The 25338-nt window shown below is 44.8% G+C and overlaps 2 protein-coding genes across 6 annotated transcripts in view; one reads left to right on the top strand and one right to left on the bottom strand.

The window, feature by feature from the left end:
• The window catches only part of PDZD2 (PDZ domain containing 2), a 325800-nt gene extending 323702 nt beyond the window's left edge, over positions 1-2098 (bottom strand). For 4 of the 5 annotated variants that reach the window (XM_090037897.1, XM_090037895.1, XM_090037896.1 and 1 more), the window contains exon 1: positions 1967-2074. The gene's annotated coding sequence lies outside the window, so the exon portion shown is untranslated. Of the gene's footprint in view, positions 1-1966 lie in introns of all 5 variants that reach the window. The other variant, XM_090037894.1, reaches the window with a different exon arrangement.
• LOC149868060 (uncharacterized) overlaps positions 1-22939 on the top strand; it is a 46308-nt gene extending 23369 nt beyond the window's left edge. The window contains exons 2-4 of the mRNA XM_090037217.1: positions 1835-2280; positions 4880-4956; positions 22062-22939. Coding sequence (XP_089893343.1) covers positions 1835-2280; positions 4880-4956; positions 22062-22065 — 527 coding nt within the window. The 3' untranslated portion in view covers positions 22066-22939. The remainder of the gene's footprint in view (positions 1-1834; positions 2281-4879; positions 4957-22061) is intronic.
• The last annotated feature ends 2399 nt before the right edge of the window (positions 22940-25338 follow it).

Consider the following 25338-nt stretch of genomic DNA (forward strand, 5'->3'; position numbering starts at 1 on the left):
CACTAGACTCGTAGCACAGATTGGGAGGTACTGGCTTGGCGGTAATACTGTAAGCATTCAGACTAGATGCCAACCATTACTGAAACACCTTTTTGTTAGACACCAATGATCCAGGGACACTGATTTCATTCAGCATGACTGACGTGTGAGCTTGGCCTTCCTAGAGAGTTTTGAAGCAATTTAGATGGGATGTACTATGGTCTAATGGAGGTGACGTGTCTACCACCTCAGAGCTCAGGCTCCCTTGCAATCTTTACAAATTCACTCTGACCCTGGCTGTGGACCCACATAACTTTAAGCTGGAAGAAAGGAATAACTTGCCACTCAGAGTATGGATGCGCATACATCTGGAGCCAATTCAAAAGGGAAGCAGCTGTTATGTTCCAGCTGTGAAGTCTGAACAAGCTGAGAGCCCTACAGATGTAGGGAAACCACTCCAGCTTCAACCCTGGATGAGGCAGTGTTAAGGTTAGATCAGTTTTGTCCTGTCATCCTTGGCCTGCCCAAAGGTAACAATTAAACCAGACCAGCTGCTGCCCTTTTGGAATGGCTCCAAATAGGGGTGTGTCTATATCCCCAGCTGTAACCTCTGTCTACTCCTACACACTAAACCCCTGTAACTTTATAATAATGAATGAAACAGATTTAAAGTTAACATTTACAGCAGCCTCAGTTCCCTATACCAGTATAGAATCAGACAGGCATAACAGATTTTATTCAAACAGCTATACCTATAATTTAATACTGGTATCACTACTGTATCTGTCTACAACCTCCGTTTCTCAGATTCCCGCTGGGATACTGACATGAACACACTCCCCCAAGAAGTGTATTGCTGAAGAATAAAGGAAGAACAATTTTACCAGATACTAAAATTATCTCTCTCTTGTGGGTGAAAAAAAAAGTTTGTTTTACTAGCTTTATGGGTCAGCAGAGAAAATACCCCTTCACTAAGTTGTTGCTTCTTTCTTCCATCAGCCTAACTGAGGAAAAATCAAGTTGAATCTAACAAGTTGCCAGCTTTTTTAAAAAAAAAAACAATTTTTAGCTGCCCTCATGTCAGTGCTAAAAATCTAGTGGTGCTTTAAGTACTGTACTGTGACTTGAACACGAATGTGCGAGTTGTTAAAGGGGTAGAAAAACCTTGAACACATTGCAAAAACCTAAAACAGAGCCATTTTGAGCCTGAATCTAAAAAGAAAATCAATCAAGTCAGCTTGCTCACAAGACTTTTCTAGTTGCCAGTGAGCATTATAAAACCTCAAACCAAACTGGGATTTCTCTTGGACTAAACACTAGCAGATGAAGGTGCAGCACACAGCACACTGCGAGTCCACCTTGCACACAGACTTGTTGTGCACTTTGGTTGCCAGAGGACGATTTCTGTAGGAGTGAGGTAAGACTCTCCCCTCCATTCAGGACTTTACCTGGCCATGAGAAAAATCTTCCAAAGTAATAACTGCGTGGGATAAGCCATCAGAAAGATCTGGATGAATCAGAAAGAGTCCACAGAAGAGCAGTAAAAATGAGCAGAGATCTAGAAGACAGGATGCACGAGGAAAGCTGGAAGAAGGGGATTATTTAACCGAGAGAAGAGAGGATCTAGGGCAATTACAGTAAGAGTCTTCAAATACGAAACTGGGGGGGGGCTCGGACCACGCGGAAAAGTCGTGATCATCTCGGCAGCCACAGGGGACAGGAGCTTAAACTGCAAAAGCAGGACGGCGGCGGGATCCCGCGCGGGCACGCTGAGGACAGAAAAGGCACGTCAGGGACGGGAAGAAAGAAACGCCTCAGCCGCAGAGCCCCAGCAGCGCTCCCTCAAACTTGGCAGGTCGGCCCCGCCACAGCCGAGGGGGGGAACCGCTTTCTGCACCAACCCCCAAAAACCAAACCTCGCGCTGCCGAGACCCTTACAGCCCGCCGGGGCCGGGGAGCGGGGCCTGCCCCGCGCTCACGCACTCACCTCCCCGCACGCCGGCAGCGGGTCCCGCGGGGGCGGCTCGGGCGGCCGCTCCGGCTCCGGCTCCGGCTCTGCCCCGCGCCCATGGGCAGCGCGCGGGGCCGCCGGCGCCGCCTCCCCGGGCGCGGGCAGCGCTGAGTGGCGGCCGCAAGCCCCGCCCCGCCGCTCCCCGGCCGGGGCCCACGCGGGCGTCTTCCCCGCGGGGCTGGCGGCGGCGGCCCGTGCTCTGGCCTCGCGTCGTCCGAGCAGAGTGGCCCTCTCATCCAGGAGTCACCGCCCCCTGCACTGGCTTGGGAGTGCTGCACCCACCGGCCCCGGTTTGTCTTGTATTGACCCCGCAAGTTCAGCGGACGCGCACCCGATAACCCCCTCCATTAACGGGGCGCCAGCCCTTGCCCTGTGGGCAGACGGCCTGTGTCCCGATAGGCCCGTGTGTGTCCCGCCGCCCGTGGGCATCGTCCGGGCGCTCTGCTTCGTGCCCACTCTTGCCGCACTTGTTTTCAAATTAGGACTCGCTCCTACTCCTGCTTTCTCTTCAGTTTTCCCACAAAACGGATTGACTTATACCTAATAATGCGGGGGGGGCATTGCTCCACGAGTGTGAAGCCCATCTTAACCCTATGTGTTAAATAGGCCTGGATCACACAATCCCCTGGCTCCTTGGACTCATTTGGGGCCAGTGGGCACTGCCCATGTACTCTGCTCGGTTCCCCCCTTTGGCGCGCTCATTCTGAGCCTTGGACCAGCACTCCCATCCCTGTTTTGCCTTTTCTTTTTCCAGTAAACGTGTTGTTATTTTCTGAGCGGCAGCCCTTTCCAAGGGAGGCTTATAGTTCTTGGTGGACAACAGCCCACGATCCCTTGAAGGTATCAAACAGTCCTGTGTCAGACAGTGGCAGAGAGGGAGGCTAAAAGGGACAGTGAAGTATGTCTGACAAGGGTTTTTTTTTCCATTGTTCCCCTCTCATTTGCAGCCTCCTGCATTTAAGGTCTAGGAAGGTCTGATTCAAAGAGGGAGATGTGGGGAGGGGGCAGTGCTAGGAGAGGAAAGTATTAAGCCCAGAGGAACAAAGGGGTCACAAACTAATCCAGGGAATGTAATAAGAATCCATGTCTGTATTGCACTTAGGCCATACTCAAGGCACATAAAATGCCAGCATCTGCACCTTAAAGCTTTTTAACTTTTACTAAATGCCCTGAGCGTCTCAAAGTTATGTTACTGCAGGTAAGGGTTATCTCTGGGCCATGCTACCTAGCTCATGTTAGGTAACTTCAGGTTCCTCCACAGGGATCAAATGAGCAATTTGTAGTCCTCCAGCGTCTCAGGGTGCACGGCACCCAGCCTCCCTTCATACCCAGAGCAGAGATAGCAGGAGCCCTCTAGTAGCAAGTCAGAGCTGCTCAGGGAAGAAATGGGGTTAACCCTTGATACGCAGCCGTTCCCAGCACGTTCTGACTCCAGGATCACTCAACCTTCCACCGAGTTAGTGCCGTCTAAGTTTACGGTGTAACTTAAGTCAATGCACGATTGTATCCTGTCTTTTGGTGACTGGGCTGAGGAAGTATCACTAAGCCAGGAAAAGGCTAGATCATGCTAATCCTCTTTAAACTGTTGCATGTCACTCAGAGGGCGCGTCTACACGTGTATTAATGTGCTTTTCCTAATGCACATTAAATTTAGCACCTCCAATGTGAGGCACTAAATTAATGTTAATTAGGCTGCCTTAATGTGCAGTAGTGCCAGCACATGCTTTTGAGGTGACACTTAATGCACAGTAGCTTATTTTACTGTACATTATCATATTAGCACTTTTTTTACACACTGCTTTAATAAGCAGTAAAATAAGCCATTTTGCATTAAAGTATATGAGTAGACATACCCAGAAGTATTTACTGAAGCCCCCCGTTTCCCCAAGGCCCACATGTATATTGTGCAGTGTCATGGTTTCCTAGGCTCAGAGTTATTTTTAGAGTTTTTACAGATCCTTGAAAAAGTCTCTTTCACCTTTCTTTTATCTTCTGCTTTACCCTCAGAAGGGACCTGGGTGTTTGGGAAAGACTGTACAAGTCTGAAATGAACAGTGACTTATGTTCTAAGCACAAGTTAAATTATACCTTACCTAAAATAGTCTTGTCTTCCTTTCCTGTTTTATTACTACCTTCAAATTATTCAAATTGAGCATTTTAAAAATCCAGTTTGATTTGTGCTCTCTGATTTTTGCATTTCACTCCTTCTGGACACTGAATCATAGAATTACAGAAAAGCAGAGTTGGAAGAGACCTCGGGAGGTCATCTAGTCCAATGCCTTGCATAAGGCAGGATCATCCTTATTCAAAGGATCTTATACAAATCCATTGTCTAAACTATTAGACAAATTATACAGTTAACCTTGACACAACCATAAGACATGACACTTTAACCTGCCACAGGTAAAGCACGGGGAACACAGGAAAGGGAAATGTCCAGCTTTATTTCATTTCTAGTTAACGTCTCTTTGTGAGTCTCATGCACTAATACATCCACGATGCACTAGGATTTTCAGACGCAGACAAGGAATGTTCAAATTCAAAAGAATTGGGGCATGCTAGTGTCCCTTAAATGTTTTCCTTATTAAAACTATTTTAGATTGATTGCTTTTTAGTCTCTCTCTCTTACCAGGTACAGTGCCTTATCATACTTTGAGGGTGATGGTTTATGATTGTAAGGTCTAATTATTTTGTCAGAAAATTGACAAGGAAAATTTAGCATTTAAACCAGTGAGTTGTCTGGCAACACTTGTTGCAAAAACAAAAATCTCAGCATAAATCGACAGGAGTTGGGATTGGTCTACACTTGAAATTCAAAGAAGGTCAACTTGAGGTGTAATCTGTTTAAGTACCGCATATCCACAGGCAGCCTTTCTTGTTCTGAATCAGATGGTGGTTGAAGAGATGGAAAACCTGGAAGATGGAAAACCTGAAGGAACCTGGAGGAAAAAAATTCCCACAATGAGGTAAGTGTGGATGCTTCTTCAGCTCATGGCAAGTGTTGCATGTCCTCCAAGACCTTCCAGTGTCCCATGCTGCCTTACTAGCTGTCTGAATCACCTGCCTGCATGTCATCTATTCCTCTGACTGGATGGCCCCAGCAAATTTAAATTCTGGTACATAGCAAGACTCTATCCTTTGTAAGCCCAGCTCATAGGGAGTCCAGGTATGTGTCATACTCCTGATTAGTCACTGCTTATGCCTTGCACTGTAGTCCCATACTCAGATGCTTCTGTGAAGATGAGCTTTATTTTGTCCACCTAACCAATGGTAACATAGCACAGGTAATATAAACAGTATGACAAATGCTGAGTAAGGAGCCCATAGGGGACAGTTTCCAATGTCGCATAAAGGCAAAGGAGCTCCAGCTGGCCTGCATCACTGCTCAGTGCACTGTGACCTTAGAAAGAACTAGCAGTCTGCTGTCACCATAGGGGCTTTGCTATTCCAATATTCCACCAGCACCTTTTGTGTGGAACTTCTGGAGGCTAAAAAACAGATGCTGGATTTCTCTGGGACAAAGCCTTTTGTTCTATGATCCTACAGATGTGCAAGCCCATTGTCGTGCCTGGGAAGTACCTGTCAAGATAAACACTCCCCCCTAAATCACTGCTGATTTGAGTTACTTGCTATTCAGGCTACCTGTATAAATGATTGTCTTATGCAAGGCAGAGCCTAGGACCTGGGATAAACCCAACATCTATTTTTAGACTTAGCAATCCAGAAACCCCATAGCTCATCAAACCAGTGAATCTGGTAAACCCAGAGCAGGATAGAGTGACAGAGCACCTGAACCATCTCAAATCTCAGGTGGGAGATAAACCTGAAACACAAGCAGAGACCAGACTGTGGATGGGACTAAATCTATTAAATATTGAATGATACTTAGAGATATTTATGGAGGTGATGTATATAAACAGCCTATGGTACTGTAAAGGATACCACCATGTTGCTCTCTCTTTTCTGTACCTTATGGGCTTTTAATCCCTATCCCTACCTGCTGCTTATTGTCATTGTTGTACCAGAGACTGGAGAAACGCTCCATTTATATTAATATGCAAACACTATGTATCTTTGTTGTGCCTCACTCCTATTCCCTCCATCATCTGACTGATTCTGTACACCTCCAGAAATGATGCCATTGCATGAATTAACCAGGGCATGGTTCTTAGACAGGCATGTTTATTAGAGCAACACATGCAGAAAAGTAAAAGCCAAGCATCATAGTACCAGATCAAGTCCTAGATCCAGCAGATATGCACTTGTAATCACTGGTCTGCCTGCCACAGAGGCACCCCATTGAGGTAGCAAAATCCCCTACCCCAGAAGCCAACCCGACATTATGTACTCCTTTTCCCATGTTGGCAGCTGCTCTGTGGATACCCCTTCACACCACAGATTCAATGGGTGTTACATATTTCTTCCTTAGCTTTCCTCCATAGTGCTAACATATAAAGGGGCAGAAAGAGAAGATAGGAAAACAGAAATACAGACAATCTTGCTGGAGCATATGACATTCATAGTTTGCACAGCATTATGAAAGTTCCAGAGAGTACCTTCTAATACTAATATCTTTCAGCTTTGGGTATTGCTATGTATTGATTTTAAAAAATAATTTGAGATTTCTCTGCATTCATGGTTCTGAATCTTGAATCCTACTTGTAGCATCACTGCCCTGTCACCTGTGTTGGCAGAATATCAAAGCAAGTGCTGGATTACAAGTACTTTATTACAAACTATACATAAGGGATCAGAACTTGTGGCAGAGGTGATATCTTTAAACCAACTAGATATTTGCCAAAAAAAAAAAGATTGCCAAGCTGTCGGGCACACTCACCCTTCTTCAGGCATAGGAGAATGCAAATATTGTAAAATTTCTCCTAGGTAGAAATTAAAATCCATATTTCACAGGAGAGCTGAAGGTGTTGTAAGATCTCCTAGTCAGAATACTTCATTCTGTGCAAATTAAGCTTAGATGAAAGTTAGAACAGTCTGTTTACCTCCAAGTTGGCTGATGGTAGTTGACTATGCTTCCTTCTGGTTATGATGTTTCATATTACACAGGAGTGTGGGGTGATGGATGCTCTCCTGGAATTTCTCTTGTGTTCAGGCAACTTTGAGCTCTGTGAACATGCAGATTTAACTAGAACAAAAGCAGGAACCAGGGTGTCAGCTTTCAGGTTCCCAGGTAGTGAATTTTGCTTCAGATTCATAGGTTCATAGATGTAGGGTTGGAGGGAACCTGAGCAGATCATCGAGTCCAACCCTCTGCCCTGAGCAGGAATGAATACTGGCCTTACATGACCCCCACTAAGTTAAGCTTATATGACCCCAGCTAGGTAGGCATCAAGCCTCCTTTTAAAGACCCCTAAGGTAGGAGCCAGCACCACTTCCCTTGGAAGTTGGTTCCAGATCCTAGCCGCCCTGACAGTGAAGTAGTGCTTCCTGATGTTTAGCCTGAATCCACTCTCAATCAACTTACGGCCGTTATTCCTTGTTACTCTGGGGGGCATTCAGGAGAACAGGGTCTCACCCATTCCCCTCTGGCCCCCCCGGTAAGTTTGCAGACAGCCACTAGATCCCCTCTCAGGCTTCTCTTGTGAAGACTGAACAGGTCCAGGTCCCATAGCCTCTCCTCTTAAGGCCTGCCCTGCTGCCTCCTGATCATGCGGGTGGCCCTCCTCTGGACCCTCTCCATGTTGTCCACATCCCTCTTGAAGTGTGGCACCCAGAACTGTATGCAGTACTCCAACTGTGGCCTGACCAATGTCTCATAGAGGGGAAGGATCACCTCCTTGACCCTGCTCATGATGCATCTGTGGATGCATGACAAGGTGCAGTTGCCTTACTGGCTACGTTCTCACGTTGGCAGCCCATGTTCATTTTGGAATCGATAATAACTGCAAGATCTCTTTCTGCCACTGTCCTTTCAAGAAGGGAGTTCCCAAGCCTATAGATATACTGCTGGTTCTTCCTCCCAAGTGCAATACCCTGCACTTGTCAGTATTGAATCCCATCCTATTTACATTCTCCCACCCCTGTAACCTGTCCGAGTCCAGTTGTATCCTGTCCCTCCCATGCCCACCTTGCCCCAAATCTTGGTGTCGTCAGTGAATTTGAACAGGGTGGTTTTCACCCCCTCGTCCAAGTCACTGATAAAGAAATTGAACAGTGCGGGCCCAAGGGCTGAGCCTTGGGGACTCTACTGCCCACATCCTTCCAGGTCCAATATAATCCATCCACCACCACTCTCTGGGTGTGGCCCCGTAGCCAATTTGCGACCCATCTGACTGTGTAGAAATCAATGCCACAGTCACCAAGCTTTTTAATGAGAATGGGGTGGGAGAGTGTCAAAGGCCTTCCTGAAGTCCAGAAAGATTACATCCACCGCGACACCTGTGTCCAGTGATTTTGTGACCTGATCATAGAAGGCTATCAGGTTGGTCTGGCAGGACCTGCCCCTAATGAACCTATGCTAGTTGCCATTGAGCATCCTCCCCCCCTGATCCCTCCCAGATGTACTCCTGGATAATTTTTTCAAAGAGCTTCCCCAGGACCAACGTAAGACTAACAGACCTATAGTTGCCTTGATCCTCCCCCCTCCCTTTTTTGAAGTTGGGGACCACATTGGCCTTCTTCCAGTCTTCTGGCACCTGGCGAGAGCACCACAAGTGCTCGTAAAGCCATGTCAGGGGTCCTGCAATGGCCCCTGCCAATTCACTCAGCACCCTAGGGTGGAGTGTCTGGACCTGCTGATTTGAACACATCCAGTCCCTCCAGAAGTTCCCTAACTCAGTCCTCCCTGACCCTAGGCCTGGCAGAGTCACTCCTGAGTCCATCCTGAATCCCAGTGGGAGAGAAGTCCCAGTCCCTGCTCAGAAAAATGGAGGCAAATAATTTGTTAAAGAGGTCAGCTTTTTCATCTGATGCAACCACCAGATTGCCAAGCATATCCTGCAGGGGCCCCATGTTGCCTGGTGCCTTTTTACTCCCTATGTATTTAAGAAAAGGACTTTTTGTTGTCCTTGATTCTTGTTGCTAGCCCTAGTTCTGTCTCTGCCTTAGCTTTCCTAACAGCCTCCCTACAGACTCTTGCTATGGAGGTATAGTCCTCCTTGGTGACAGCCTCTCCCTTCCATTGGTTGTATGCCTCCTTTTTGGCTTTCAGACATTCCTGAATGCCTTTGGTGAGCCAAGAGGGCTTTTGAGCAATCTTGCCCCCTTTGACTCGCATTGGGACTGTCACCCCTTGGGCTTGGAGCATCGTCTCCCTAAGGAATGACCACTCATCTTGGACACCTAGTTCCCTCACTCTCTGCGACCACATTGCCTCTCCTACCAATCTCCTCAACTCATTGAAGTCAGCCCTCCTGAAGTCAAGGGCTACTGCCTTGCTGCAGGCCCTTTACACCCTGTGCTGGATGGTGAATTCCAGTAAGCGATGATCACTATCACCCAGGTGGTCAAGGACCTGAAGTCCCCTCACCAGGTCATTGCCTGTGGCCAGGACCAGGTCCAGCAGGGCATTCCCCCTGGTGGGACTGTGCACCTCTTGGGTTAGGTGGAGGTTTTGTATCCCAGCAAGGAATCTATGTGAGCAGCCAGACCTGGGTAGTTTAGATCACCCATGACAACCACATCCCTTGATTTAACTGTCTCCTCGAGCTGACCTGAGAATGCCCGGTCCAGCTCTTCCCCCTGGTTCGGTGGTCGATAGTAGACACGCACCGTTAAGTCCCTTTCCCTGCGAACCCCTTGTATTCTGACCCAGAGCATTTCAGCCTGTCCCTTCTTTGATCCCATCCTGTTAGTTGAGGACATGTATTGCTCTTCGATGTAGAGCACTGCACCCCCACCTTTCCTCCCCATTCTGTCCTGCCTGTATAGTCTGTAGTCCTTAAATGTTCACCGCCCAATCGTGGGCTGAATCCCACCAGGTTTCAGTGAGCCCCACTATGGGTTTGTACTAGCTATCCGGAGGGCGAGTTCCTCCTGCTTATTTCCCATACTTTGAGCATTCGTGTAAAGCCTCCTTCTTGTAAAGTTATGAAGTTTTCATTTAAAAAATGGCTACGTTCGATATCTTCCATATTTAGTCCATGGAAGATGGACTTTACCTTATCCCATCTTATTCTGGGGATAAGGTAAATTTTACAGTCTTTGCATTCTCCTGTGCCTGAGGAAGGGTGAGTGTGCCTGAAATTTGCAAATAAAAGAAATTCTGTTCCAAATATCTAGTTGGTCTAATAAAAGATATCACCTCTACCGTGAGTTGATTCCTTTTGCCTGTAGACCAATACAACTACAACCTGTATCCCTGAAACTGTACATCAGGTATTCTTAAAAAATGCATATAAAATTTGATGCTATGCACGCATTCAGTCTGGTTAAATCTCTGTATCAGTATGCCTCCACAAAAAGGCTTGTGTAGTAATAAATGCCTTACACAAAAACAGATTCTTCACAAGTTGCCCTCAAGTTGCCCTTAATGTCTCGCTCCATCTGTGCCTCAATACTAGTTGCATTATTCTGGCAAGGCCTTGACTGAACAGTTACAAGTGTACAAGGCATTGGTAATAAAACCTTGATTGTGGAATAACAATGTGCCTAACAATTGCTTGGGCACCAGTCACTTAACATAGATATATAAATGCCTAGACAGTTTCAAGGGATAGACAAGTAAGGCACAACCCCAAGCACCGAGAAAGCACAAGATTGATGGCTGCTGCCTCTTCTGCCGCAGCACCACTACTGCCCAGGACACAACAACTGCTTGCTACACCTCTGTACCAGACTCTTTGTTGCCTTCCTTTCCATCCAAGATTAGAAAATTTCTCAGATGGATTAAAAACTTTTACATTTCCTGAAAAACAGTGAAAATCTGTTAGGAAACAGACCCACATACAACTAAAATATTTATCTGAACAATAAAAAAAAAAGCCATCTAGATTTTATCACTATCAAAAGCTAAGTACTGATCAACATAAGAAAAGCTTTAAGTTACTCAGTGCAAACTCAAAAAATTCAAAGCTGTTACCCACATCACTTAGGGAAAATATTAATTCATATAAACCAAGGTTTAAGATTAAACATATATTAAGACCCACAAAGACACATTTCAGCTAAAGGGCCTGCAGAGTTTTAAGGCAAAAATACGTTTAGTCTATGTATTCATTTGGTCCAAACTCTGCTACTTTAGGGTGATAGAAAGTTCATAGTGGTGCATCTACATGAGACGCCCAATGTGCAGTAGATTAATTCTGTTGTATATTAGCACGTCATGGCCATAACTGTGCTAATGCACTATTGCGTAGTAGAATTAGTTTACTGTGCATTAAGCATCATAAAAAAGACCATGCGCCATTGCTACTGTGTACCTATGTAGTAGCTCATATTAGAGGTACTAAACTTAATGCTCAGTAGCAACGGCTAGACATACACCACCCACGGCTCCATCCTGTGCCCCATCCTGCCCTAGCTGGGCATGCCTACCCCTGCCCCAGGTCCTTTCCCTCCCTCACTATGGGGGCCTCAATCTGCCCCCCCAAGCCTCTTCCCTTCCCCATACCCCTTTCCCCACCACAGACTTACTGGCTGGATGCTGCTTTACCAGCTGCCTGGCTGCATATCAGCTATCAGATTGGTAATGGCTGATATGGCTGGTTAATAATTGGCCATCAGTATTGGCCAAAAAATCTTTATCAGTGCAACCCTAGCAACAGTGCATTAATGTACAAGTATATAGTACAGGTAACTGCAGACTGGATGCATCTACAACTTCAAACTAGACCCAATGCATAGAAACCTGTCCAAATGAACGCCTTCAGCTCAAGAATCCTCCATAACATATACCCAGAAGTGCCAAATGCAATTCTGCTTTATTTTCCTTAGGGGACTAATGCAACAGCTTTTTCAAATCCTTTGAGAAGCTGATGATCAGTTTTTACTGATTTCCAAATCCAAAAAGAAGTGTATTTAAAAAAAAAAGTCTTATTGCTCCACCTGACAATGAACTATATTTTAAAAGTATAAATTACATTAGCCAATGCAACCATGTATCATAATGAAATGTTCTATATAATCCAGGCCTGGTCAGCAGAGTCTTAGCACCTGCCACAATACACTCTTTGTCATGGCCATTTTATTTAACAAAGCAGAACCATGACCTTAACACACAGCCACAGGGTTCATTTGTCTGGCAATAATTCTAATCATAATCCACCCCTTGGCTAGTTTCATGAATATAATATGGGATTCCATATAACTTCACAGATAGCTATTGGCATGAAATAATAATCAAAAGTTATGAATGTATGACCACTAATTTCAACAAGAGCAGGATCAGGGCTAGTATTACAAAAAATATTTGCATTCATTTTTCAGTGTTCTTGTGTTAAAGGTCTGCAGCTTCCAGATAAGCTATACAGTGCATCTCTGATAAAGAGGGTATATTATGCCTGAATCCCCTCTCACTCAAACCAGAAGTAATTCTGAAGTTGAGGGAATTACATCAATGTAAAACTGGTGTGAGAAGGGAATCAGGCCCTACTCATGCCTCCTTGTCTGATAAACCATTCATTCAGTCTCTTCAGAGTCAATCATTTGCATAAACATTGCCTTTTGACTAAAAGTAGCTAGGACATGATTCTGTAAGAGACTAAGCCCTCTCACTTCCCACTGGATGAAGTTAGAATTGAGGGCACTCAGCACCTGTCAGAATTATGCACACAATATTAAAACTGATGTTCATAAAGAAGCTATTCCATTAAGTAGCATCATAGGCAGCCCCTGGTTCTCAGTTTCCAACAGATATAAAGGAAATTGTAAATCTGTCATTATTTACATATTTTGATATGAGACTAAGTGAAAATGTTGGAAATGATCCATTCCTATTGTAAATATACTGGGGTTACTTCCTTTGGGTCCAGATCAAAAGGTCATCCTTATCTACAAATGGAATCAGCTATCAACAGAACCTGCCAGCTGCAACTTTCAATAATCTTTAATTCTCACAACTGCAAAAGACTTTTGCTTATGTTTTTTTCTTTTACTTTTTTTTTTATAAAGTGCCGATGGCAATATCTGAACTAGAAGTAGGTTCAAGGGACTGGTGGTATCTCTACCAGTTCATAGATTCTGAAATGTTTGCAAACATCTAGTTGATGGGCAATAGGGTCTGTTCAGTAGGGTGTGTTTTATGTTAGGCATAGATAGGCTGGATGAAGACTGGGCACATCTACATGAGAAGCTTTACTGCATATTTAGACTACTCTAATGTGCAGCAAAGTATCACCATCTACATGTGCATGGGACTTAATGCACAGTGAATTAGCCTCTGTGGTTTGCTAGTATCAATAAATACGGGTACTAGATGAACCACACATTAGCTACTGTGCAGTAGCACACATGTAGATGGCAGCAAGGAGCCAAAGGGGGTTGGGGGAGGAGGGGGAAGCTGTCCAAGCTCCTTGTCGCAGTGCACTCAGGTGCCCTGCGCCTGAGAGCGGAGACTGCTCTGGGGAGACCCCTAGTGGCAGAAAGGGGCAGGCTCAGCTGCCAGTTCACCAGGGCTGGATAGGTGCTGGTTGCCGGGCCAACTGGTAAAACCAGCTGACAGGAAGGGGCAGGGCTTATCCCTTCTTAAGCACAGGTAGGAGGCCAGTCCCTCTCCAGCAGCTGTGGGAGTAGGGACTCAGCACGGACGGTGGGGGGCTCTGGCAGTGAGAGCATCCCCCGGTTGCTGCTGGGGTTGGGGACCTCTCCGCCCCCCCCTCACTCACTCCCTAGTAGGGAGTAGATTTTGTTCAACTGGACGGTCTAGTTTTTATGTTGTAGCCCAGGGGCTTTATGTTTTGTGTTTACTGGAGGACTGGGTGAGGCTGTTAGGGGTTGGAGGAGGCCTCATAGGGACTCCCCAGTAGCGTGGGGGTTCCTGGCACCTGAGAAGGTGCAGCACTTTGTGGGGTGCAGTGGCCCTAGCCCCAGAGCAAGGGAGAGGGGGCAGCGAGGAGCCCCGGGAGTAAAGAGGAGGGCCAGAACATAACAGGGCCCAGGTCAAACCACGTCAACTCCATCTGCGAGGCTTGGGCTGTGGTGTAGGGGAAGAAAAGGAGCCGTAGGTAGTGTCCCCTGTCACCAGAGCGCGGAAAAATGGGCAGCCTCCCACTGATTACAACCGTCTTCTAATCAAGTAAGATCAAGGCATGGCAGGCAAATAAGCAGGCGGTTGGCCCATTACAGGAGGGCGGAGCCACTCCCAGAAAGGCACCGCTATTGATACTCCTGTCACACTTCTGTGCAGAGCTTAGGGTCGCAGCCTAATTTGGCTGTGCTGGCTTGGGGTGATGCCCAGTAGCTAAGCAGCAGCAGTACCCTGAGATCTCCCTCTGCTTTGCTTGCTGAGGGGATGGAGGAGCTCTCCATCCCTGGTCCTGGCTCAGCTCCCAGCTTCCCACAGGAGTGCAGAAGCACCAGGACAGGGAAGCTCTCTGTTCCCAGCAGCAGAGAACTTCTCCAGCAGGGATACACCCAGGAGGCTCTCACTTTCCACTTGTGCCTGAGGGGAACTGGGAGTTCAGCAGTGCTGGGTCTGGGAGGAGTGCCAGGACTGGGGGAAGCCATGGGGAGGGTTAAGCAGTGCTGGGACCAAGGGAAACACAAGAAGGATAAGCAGCACTAGGATCAAGGGGTGCTGTGGTGGGGTAAGCAACAGTAAGCCCCACTCCCCCATGGCTCCCCCCACAGTCCCAGTGCTGGTTACTCCTCACCCCACGGCTCCCCCTGGTCCCAGCTCTGCTTAGCCCCCCTGCATTTTCTCTTGTTTACCCCCACCACATCTCCCCAGATCCCAGTGCCACTTCCCCCACCCTCTGGATCCCCCTGGTCCCAGTATTGCTCAACTCCCAGCTCCCCCCAGGCACAGGTGGGGAGCAGGAGCTGACCAGGGTGTGTGCTGCACAGCCAGCAGCAAGGCTAAGGGGGCAGTGAAGCTCTCTGTTCCCAACCCAGTGCTGCAGGAACAGAGAGCTCCCCCATCCTGGTTCTGCTTCTGGGGGACCCAGGTGGAGCACCACTGGGACCAGGGACAGAGAGCTCCCCATCCCCGCAGCAAGCAAAGCAAAGCAGAGCAAAGCAAGTGTATAGAGTGTTGCTGCTGCTCAGCCACAGGGCGTTGCCCCAAACCAGCGCAGCTGACCTGGGCTGCAGTCCCAAACTCCATGTGGCTGGGAGCTGTCTCTCACTCCAGAAAAGTTCTCCCTGCTCCCCAGAGTGAGGTCTTACTCCAGTGCCCCCTGCCAGCCCAGGACTGGCACTGGGGGAGCTTGGAACTCCCCTTGGCCGCTCCAGGGGGACAGAGCAGAGCAGGGCAGGGGGCACGAGTAGCCCCAGACTCAACTGCTGCCATTGGGAGCAAATTTGCTTCTGACATGGGTGCACATGTAATGCATCCCCAGGCATAGTTTACTGAGCCTTATTTTAATGCACAGTAACCTTAAGGTGCATTAATTACACATGCAGACACACTCACTGAGTATATGCTTTATAAAGTCAGGTATAGTTGTCTTCTACAGCAAGCTGCAGAAACTATGAGAACAAAAGTGGCTGATTAGTTTGGAATAATTACTTTACTAACAAAGCAGATGAATAATATCAGGACAAAAATTACTTTAATTCTGAAATAAAATAGGGGGTAGTCTAGAATAGCAATGGCAGAACAGCTTATTCCACAACATTTATACCAGTCAATTTCCCTGCATAGACAAGGCCTTAGATGAGGAGCGTAGTGTGTGCGTCTCTGCTGTAAAATGCTGCAGAAACAATGAGAGCAATGGCTGAACTCTGCACATTAGAGAGAGATTCCTTAAAAATCTGAAGCTACAAAACACGGAATAATAATAAAAAAAAAAAAAGCATTATAAAGTCATAGCTACACACACCATAACCAAGGATCTGGCAGAAAAACCTATCAGAATCAGTCTGTTTTGTCCTACCTCTAGTTTGTACTGTCCAAAGAAATAACCAGAATGATGATAACAAGTAATGGTGCTGACACTAATTTTTTTATTTGCTTTTGAAGTTCTGCTATTTGTTTACAGTAAAAGGTAAAATAAGCTAACAGCTCTTGCATTTATCAGTGTTGAGTGCTCTTCATTTATAATGCCATGTCTTTCCTCCTGTGTTTTTGCAGGCTAACTGCAGGATTTAGCATGATGTAAAGTTCCCTAGATACAGTGAACTTCTCACAGAGCACCAAAGTGGATAACCATTAAGGATCACTTAGTCTAAATTAGCATGAAACATAGAAGCATAATTTATTATCTGGTGTAAACCTACAATGGGCCCTGAATATGCTCTGGTTTTGAGCAAACTTTGTAATGGATACATGTATGGTGCTTGGCTATTATTACTGGAATTTGAAGCTAGATACCACTGGTAAAATATTTATTTCCTGCAAAATTCTAAGTTGTCCACTCTATAAATTTTACCCTTGACAGACTAAAATTGTTTCAGATTTAGACACTGAAATATGAATCCTTCACACAAACATTAACTATCCAAGGCTCTTGAGAGGAACAATTGATGAGGTTACTTTGGAATTCAAACTTAATAAATGTTATTCTCCAATGAACCTCTTTCATGTACTGCAGTTGTTTGGATGCAGTTCTTAAAGGATATGTGGCCATCATATACTTAGGTGAACTGATTACATATGTAAAAGAGCATGTACTGCAATTACATTAAACCAGCATATAGATCTCATCTTGTGAGACTCTGGCTTTGAAGATCCAGTGGAACTTTTCATAAGAGTAAAGATTTGCCCTGTTGTATTTGACAGAGACAGCTTTTCTTCCCATCAGTGTGTTGTACAATAGTTATCAGACCTACTCCTTGTTATTCCCCAGAGCCGAATTCACTTCAGTAATGAAGTGATTTCTGATGTGTTTGGAAATCTTTTAAAGACAGGTACCATATCCAGAGAAGATGTTAGTACTGTATTTGCCCATATTATTCTCCCTTTGTCCAAAGAGGTATTACATTGCTTTCATGTTTCATCAGATCTTACTATAAAATAGTACATTTTAATTAAATGCACAGGACAGAACTTAATCTTCAAAAACAGCCTCTCAGTTTGCATCCACAGTTTGCATACAAAACCTCCATAACTGCACAGGGAAACAATGTTAATATAACCCGGGCAGTACTCCAAGAGGTACCCGCTCTCCAACTGAGATCAAAGTAGGTGCACAAGCACTGTGGGAGGTACAGGGACACTCCTCTCCCTATAGAGCAGAAGGAGACCACCAATGGGGACTTAACCATATACCTTTTAATACTGGGAACATAACAGGCATAAAAATCAGTGGGTACAGTGGACACTACAATGCCCCAAGGAGGCAGGACTGAACAAAGGTTAGACACTTACAAAAAAAACAGGATTAACAAAATATAAAACACAAACAGCAGAACAAACCATACGGGTTGGTGAAATATAAAAAGGCACAAAATGCAAAATATGTGAAATGACAAGGAGATATAGGACCTTGGTACCTGGAGGGGGAGGGAACACAATGGCCCCTTTCCACTGCAAGAAGATTTGTTTCTTGTTATCTCATTTACCCCAAGTCACCTCAGCTCAGACTTGAACCTAGATGTCCCACCTGGTAGGCAGGAACACTGCTACACAGCCACCACTAGTAACATTACTCCAGCCTGGTAGGAGTCTTGACCTTCCCAGAGCCCCCGGCCTCACATTGAGCTGCCTGGCCTCTGATTGGAGGAGCCAGAAGCAGAGCTGGGAACCTCTCAGGTCGCTGCTCAGATCCTTGCTGGAGCGGAGGGGAGCCTCTCCTGCTGGCTGCAGCCTCTCCCAGGGGATCCTGGAGCCCAGTGGGGGGCCTCTCCTGGCTGTACAGCAGGCTGCTGAGGATCCCACTGCTACCTGCAGGTCCTGTTCTTTCAGGGTCTTCTGGGGCACTGCTCCTCCCCAAGGACCCAACTCTTGCAAGCTCAGTGAAGCTCCTTCCTTGTTATCCTTCACTGGTTTCTCCTGAGTCAGCCCACACTACTGCCCCTTTTATCCCCCTCCAGGTGACCCAAGGGGCCAATGGGGGGGGGGGTGAATCCCTGGGGCCTGATTGGTGTGGAAAGGGAATCCCAAGTCCTCCAATCATCTTTTACCCATTCAAAACCCCTGGGCCAAGTCACTGCCAGGCAGCCTGTCACATTAACATAGGGGTATTAAATGGCTAGGTATTGTTTGAGAGGCTAGTAGTATACTTTGCTTCTAATAATGGCTGAATTCTCTAGGTGCTGTCTCAGCAGGGATGTTATAAAAAAGCAGTAAGGAAAACCATTCTTACACAGAGCTGGCACCAAGGGTTTATAAATAAATTCCTTGCAATAGATTTCAAATGCTTCTTAAAGGATGTTCCTTTCCAAAGTAATCTGTCTCTGGGGTAATGTACACATCTTTAATACACAAATAGCATAGGATAGCAACTCAGTCTGCCAAGGTGCTTTATCAATATTGCATTAATCACAGGCTGTGAGGAGATACAGTTTTGAAGGGATTAGCCAAGATCTTGAGAAATGGTATAATACAAATAGGTAGCCATATACAGTTATCTGCATTCTGCAACTGCTGTGCATCAGGGGTATTCTGGCTTTCCCCAGTGAAGGACCACGCTGACAATTTGTAAGGAGCTAGAGTCTTCCACCTAATTTATATGGAGTGAATTAAGATTTCAGCCACCCTAATCTTAATTACTACAGAAATGGGGTGATGAATCCCAAATGTGATGTTCCAAGCAGATCCTGCTAACTGTGACTAAGGAGGTCCATACATTTTTCAGTGAAGTATGTGTCATGTGTTAATCATGGCAGCATTTTGCACTTGCATAGTTTTGTTCATCTGATCTCAGTTAACAAATTTAGCTTCAGCTTAATTTAAACTCATGTAGCTTTTGCACAACGGTGAAGTGCAATTGTAACTTAACACAGTTCCTAGAACTGAATGTGTCTGAGCACATAAAATAGCAAATTACTACTTCTGTACTTTGATGATACTTGAATAATATAGCCTCCCAGCCCAGCCATCAGTAAATGGGCTTTGAACTGATAAAGTAATTGTGATTTTTTTTTCAGCCTACATGACAAGAAATTAAAATGCCTGCCTGACCAGAATAATTTAACTGTGTTTATTCATACAGCAAAAAGAACTGGAACAGTTATAACTGTGACCATAGTGCAGACTCCTTAAGTGTCCTGGAGTTCAAACCCTGAACCCCTGACTCCTAACAAGTAGCACCTTAGAATTTGTCTGTACTAATAAATTACAGCACCCGGCATCACTTTATCAAGACACGTCCCATGTATTCTGTGTACCCCACTTTCTGAAACAGAAGTAGTAAGGCCACCCTAGCATGGACTTGTGCACAGACCAGTTAGGTCTGCCTCTTCGCAGATTTAGCATCCTGAATCAGTGGAATTACATACAGAAGCAGACCATGTTTGATGTGAATCAGAGGATCAGAATCTACTTTTTACTCACTTGATACCACAGTTTCATCTTATGCTAAGTGGAAATGGTGGTGCTTCTCTACTCCATCTAGGTGTTGAGAGGATAATGCTTTTGAAGTGCTTAGAGATCTCAGATGTGAAGTTATAGAGAAGGGCAAAGAATTAATATTACCAGTCACAGGAGGAAAGAACACTAGTCGTGTGACTTTCAAATTTAGGCCTGTCCAGAGCTGTTATGCAAGATAAAGTGGTCATAAGATCATCTCTTGTTCCTGCTTGGAATAGCATTTCTTCTGAATTTCCCCATGCTCATCCTTGATTCTGCATCTGGGATAGTCACAAATCATCAACAATAAAAAAAGGAAAATAAAAACAAAAGAAAAATACTCGATTGGGCCTCAATCTGGCAGTAACAGTTGCATTTCTTTGTTTTCAGATATCCATCTCTGGAAGGCAGCATAGATGTATTTTACCAGCCTGTTTACACTTTTATCCTTTAATATTTCCATTTCTATTACAAGTCCTCACTTGCTTTAGAAAAGATCTGGACTGACAAATGGAAAAGGCTGCATGCTTGAATTTTATAATCACCAGAGCATGTGATGCAGTCCTGAAGCAGCAAAGCTTCTCTCATCCACATCCCTATGATCTTGCTTTAGTGGAGACTTTTGAAAGGATCCCTGTCTGTTTTTATTTTTTCAGTAAAACACGTCATTGTCCACTCACGGGTATGTGGTGCAGATAGCGTCAAGTGAATAAAATAATTACAAAGTTGTATGTGGATTTCCATCAAATGCAAAACACTGAAGGGAGGACTTGTTACTTAAAATTAAAGTATTTCTATGCAACTGAAGCACAGATGTATCATATAACACAAAAAAATTCAAAGGGCTAAATAACCAAATAAATCAGTAAAAGTCCTGGAGGAAATGGAGAGAGAGACCCACCAACCTAGAAAATTAAACTCTCTCTCCAAGTTTATATCAGCAAGAAAATCTTGCAAATAATATAGTTGAAAACTTCTGGGAATCAAAATGTCAAATACTAATGCAGTTCAGCTATATAAATCCCATTACAATGACATTAAGGACTCAAAATGCAGAAAATCATCTGGTAAGTCAAGCACTGGGAGTGGAAGAAATAGCTAAGTGGCTTAAGATACAAGATTCAGCTGATGGACGGAATTAATAGTGGCACAGCCAGTTATGTTCTCCAGTCTGAGTTCACACATGGAAGTGAGCTGGCGCACTACTCTGCTTATATTAATATCCTCCATTAATATTTTCCCAAAAGTGCTAAATGACGTCTTCAGCCATGGCCTTCAGTGTGCCAGATTTAATAGAGAAGTAAGTCTGATTTTGGTTTTATTTGCTTGGAGAAAAGGAGCTAAAAAACCATGAACTGTTCCAGTACTAAAGGAGACTAAATGAGGATTTTGCAATTAGAACTTTGTTTCAGGTTTATTTTGTGCTTAGTGTCAGCATGTTGTCCAAATAGATGCCTGAGGCACATGCTTACAGGGCCAAATATAACATTGCCTTGTGACATAGTCTTTCAGTGATGGGGAGATGGGTCTGGATGTGAAGGCTGCCTCTAAAAATTCAAATGATCATTGCTCAGGGCATGCTAGTGACCTCCACATGTGCCTGTAAACTACAGGTTTCCCTCACTTTATGCTGTACATGTATTCCTGGAAAACAGCGCCTAATTCAAATTCTCATAAAGGGAACACACTTTACAATGTAACAAATAGGGATTCGTTCCAAGACTATGACTCCCAGCCCCATTTCTACCACTTTTACTAGACAATTTTGGTGCTCACCAACAGCAGACAGTACACATGAGCACAGGGCACTATCATAATGGGGACAGCAACTACAGAAACACATCACAGACAACGAGCAAGGACCACAGATCCACACGGGAGACTATAATTTGGTGCGCATCACTCCCACAATGCACCCCACAAAGCAGCTGACTGCGGGCTCCCATCACACCGATCGCATAAGAGTGAATTTACTTCACATATAATGAATCTTTGGTATAAAAAGGTTCATCTCATATGAACGAATTTGCACATAGAGAACCTGCATAAAGTGAGGGAAACCTATATATTCATGGTTTGGCTTAGTCCCTGCATCTGTTTTTGTCAGCAGCAAGCAGAATGGAGACATGACTGAGAAGCCATTTAATTCTTCAACAAGAGGCTGGTAGGGACATATTCTACATTGGGGTGGCCAACTCATGGCATGAATGACATGGGCAGCCTCTGTGTGTGGCACATGGCATATCAAGGAGGGGAGAGGCAGGGGATCAGAGTGGCATTCAGGAAGGGTACAGGATTACTTTGTAGTATACCTGCCAAAAAGCTTGGTTCCTACTGTTCTATGTTAGCATTTAAATGGCAAGTTCTTTATTGTTTTGGTCTATACGGTACCTACCAATACCTCAATATATTCTTATTACCATCATTATTATGTATTATACATATTTTATATGATATTACAAACAGTATACATATTATTATTATTAATTATTATTATTGTGTCAGGTGAGACCAAACAGCAGCTATTTGCAGTGGAACAATCTCAAAGACTGCAAAAATCACTGGTGTCTGTAAATCTGAAGGGACCTGGAAATGTCTGTGACAGATTTAACAAACAAAGAAAACGAAGAACCAGCTCCTTCATACACTTTAACTCATTATAACACAAGCAGCAAGAAAATGGTGGGGTGCTTTGAAGTTTGGGAAACTGAAGAGGTCTTTGATTCAAGAGGATTCTGAGTCCAAGAAGCGTGAATCTTTCACTGTAAATACGCTTCAGTGATCAATGATACATTAAATACAATTACATTTTCCCTGCTTAACCTAGTGAGTCATGGTCTTGGGGCCCCAAGTACTCATGCAGTTTAGAGAACAGAATGCCTTATCCACAGATAATGCAGCCACAAGAGATTTTCCTTTAATTCACGTGCGAAGCCAAGGGAGCAAAAGATTTTGAATTCTGCTTCTGATTCCAGCCGACAAGTCCCCCCGGGCATTCTGCACAGAACTGGGGGAGCCTCTGCAATGGTGACTGAAATCCTTACATGGAGCAGAGAATTAATGGAACGTGTTATTACTGGAATTACAGCTTCCATTACAGAAGCTATTCTAATGCATACACCATGCCAGCACAACGTAAAAAAGGAAATACACACAAGTGGCCCAAGACAAATCATTCAAGACCACAGCCCTATTTGTCACTAAGCCAAGAAAATATCCACAAATATGGTGATTAGGTGGGTAATTTAAATGTTCTCTTAAATATAGGGGTTATGAATGCTGTAAAATTGTAATAGGTAACAATGTATAGGGGGTAAACAGGGCCTTTCCCCCCAAACTAGGCTTTCAGCTGATGAAACTTGCTTCCCACAGATTCCAGGGAGTTTATTTATAGATAATAAAAAATATTCAGTGCCCTTGTCAGCAAATATAAAGAGAACCTGTCGACAGTCTGATGAAAGGAGTCCCAGTACACAGCACTTTCATGGTCACACATCCTTCATACATTTCAGAACATGGAAAGTGTTGACAATGCTCACCATATGCTAGCACTGAAGTTGAGGTCATTTTGTATTTTTATTAGAAATGTATCTTTTGGAGACAAGTGAATCAGTCAAAAACAAAAGTTTTCTATTAGCTATGTCGTGGTTCCTTTTAAAAGCAGAGCTGACAACTAATGACAGTCAAGAAAATCTCTTGAAAGCAAGGACTTTTTTCCAGTTTCAAGGTTGTTACACAGATCTTATGACACTGAGAAAGCAAGATCCTCTTTGGCTGGTATATTATCATTAATACCATCGGCTAAGGTCACAGCTGCTAAACTGTGCTGGTTTGTGTGCAAGAGAGAACACATTTGCACCAGGGCATGTTTTAGTTCAGACTTGTAAAGTATTAGTAGGGAAACAGCTAAAGGAGGTAGCTTTCCCCTTCAAGATGCTAGCTAGTGTCATACAGACAGTCTCCAAGCAGATCCAAGCACTGCCATGTCCCTGTTGCATTAATGTAACTGGATCACCAATTCCATGGTGTTTCAAATGACAGAATTTACCTCATTCCTGTTGATCTGAGGGATGCAATTACTGGGAGTCTTCCCAGCCAGCATCCTGCCTGATGTTGCTCTTGGGGTCCAGGCTGCTTGGGTTGGTGTGTTCTCAGAGGCAGCCAGCCTCCTGGAGCCCAGGTGCGATGCAGAAAGACCTACATGAATTCATGTTCAATGGCAAAAGCTCAGAGAGGTATATTGTCTCGTGCAGTACGCTAGCGCTCTGTATAGTAATCAGCCCAGCTCAGTGAAACTGCTCAGACAATGGTAAGCAACACATTATCTGCACTGACGCCCCCTAAGACAACACAAAAGGACAAGCCTCATAACCTTGTATTTATAGCTGAGATGCCCCAACCCCATTCCAATACTTCTCTCTGTTGAGATGTCCCTTTTTTTACTTTTTTCTTTGCCATATTGACACACCTGCAGCTCATTCCTTGCCAACTGCAGCTCCCCCTTGCCAAGTTTGGGCATCTAGGGATCACTCCCTGCTGATTTCAACTTGCTTTGAATCAGTGTTTTGGCTTCCTGCATCTTTTATCAGGTCATCCAGCGGTCAGTGAAGCCTGCTACTCCCAAGGTCCTTTACGGTGCCTTAGCATAACTACAGCCTTGCATGACCCAAACTCCTACAATTCCACATTTAACATCCTCAGATAAATCAAAATCAGGGTCATGAAACTAAAAATTAATATTTATTTGTATTACAAAAGTTTGTAAGAGCTGCAAGATCATACTGCTAGATACTGGCAATTTACACAAGAGACAGTTCCTTCCTTGAAGAGTTGTCATTCTAATGAGACTAGTCAGACAAAGCAGAAATGATAGGGAATACTTATTCCCATTTCACAGAGGAAAAATGGAGAGAAAGAGAGGGTTTACGTAAATTGGCCAAAGTTACACAGGAAACCTGTGGTATAAACAAATATTAAACCTAGTCCAAATCCTAAAGTCAGATACCTGAATAAGGAATCAATGATTAAGGGAAGAGAAAATGAACATATGTTGTAACATTACAGAGCTTGCAGATGCAGACGAGTGCACTGCAGATGCTAACACTAAGAGCAAAGTTCAAAGGATGGACTCACATCAGCTACTAGTAACACTAGCTGATACTCCTGTACACATACACATTCCCTGGGTAGGCAAAACTCACCTCCGGCATCTGTTATGTACAGGAGTTCACACCTAGTAATTAGACCACAAGTGTAACTTGCCCACAGCTGCACATTTAGTTCATAATTATTATTTACGTGCTTCACTACCCATAAGGGCTTTCAAAGGAATAAGCAAGGATGGGAACCTGATATCCAAAAACATGATCCTACCACTTGAGCTAAAGGAGTCTCCACTGGCCGCAGATGTAGTCCTGTCTTCTGGAGAAAACTCCTAAGCCCAGCACAGAGGGGGGCAGCTGTTCAGAGATCTGCGTGGTGTGTCACCCAGTGGAATTCCCAGCCCTGAGTTAGGCTTCCTGAAGAGTTCTTGGTATAGCAAGAGGTATCTTTGCAAAAGCAGGCCAGCTAAGTGGGATGCTGCCTAAGCAATCCAGGAGGAAATCATTGAGAAGAGCAGGAGTTGGTGCAGAGGGCTCAGCTGCTTCTGTATCTGACCAGCCAGAGCAGGGGTGACAAAGACCATGAAAGGCCTACCAGACAGATGACACAGCTCTGTGTACTGACTGGGCTCACCAGCTGGAACCACACCACTCATCCAGATTGCAGACAGGCCCTGCAT

This window comes from Crocodylus siamensis, chromosome 3 (genome assembly GCF_052110815.1).
Source record: "Crocodylus siamensis isolate JL-2025a chromosome 3, ASM5211081v1, whole genome shotgun sequence".
Taxonomy (NCBI): Eukaryota; Metazoa; Chordata; order Crocodylia; family Crocodylidae; genus Crocodylus; species Crocodylus siamensis.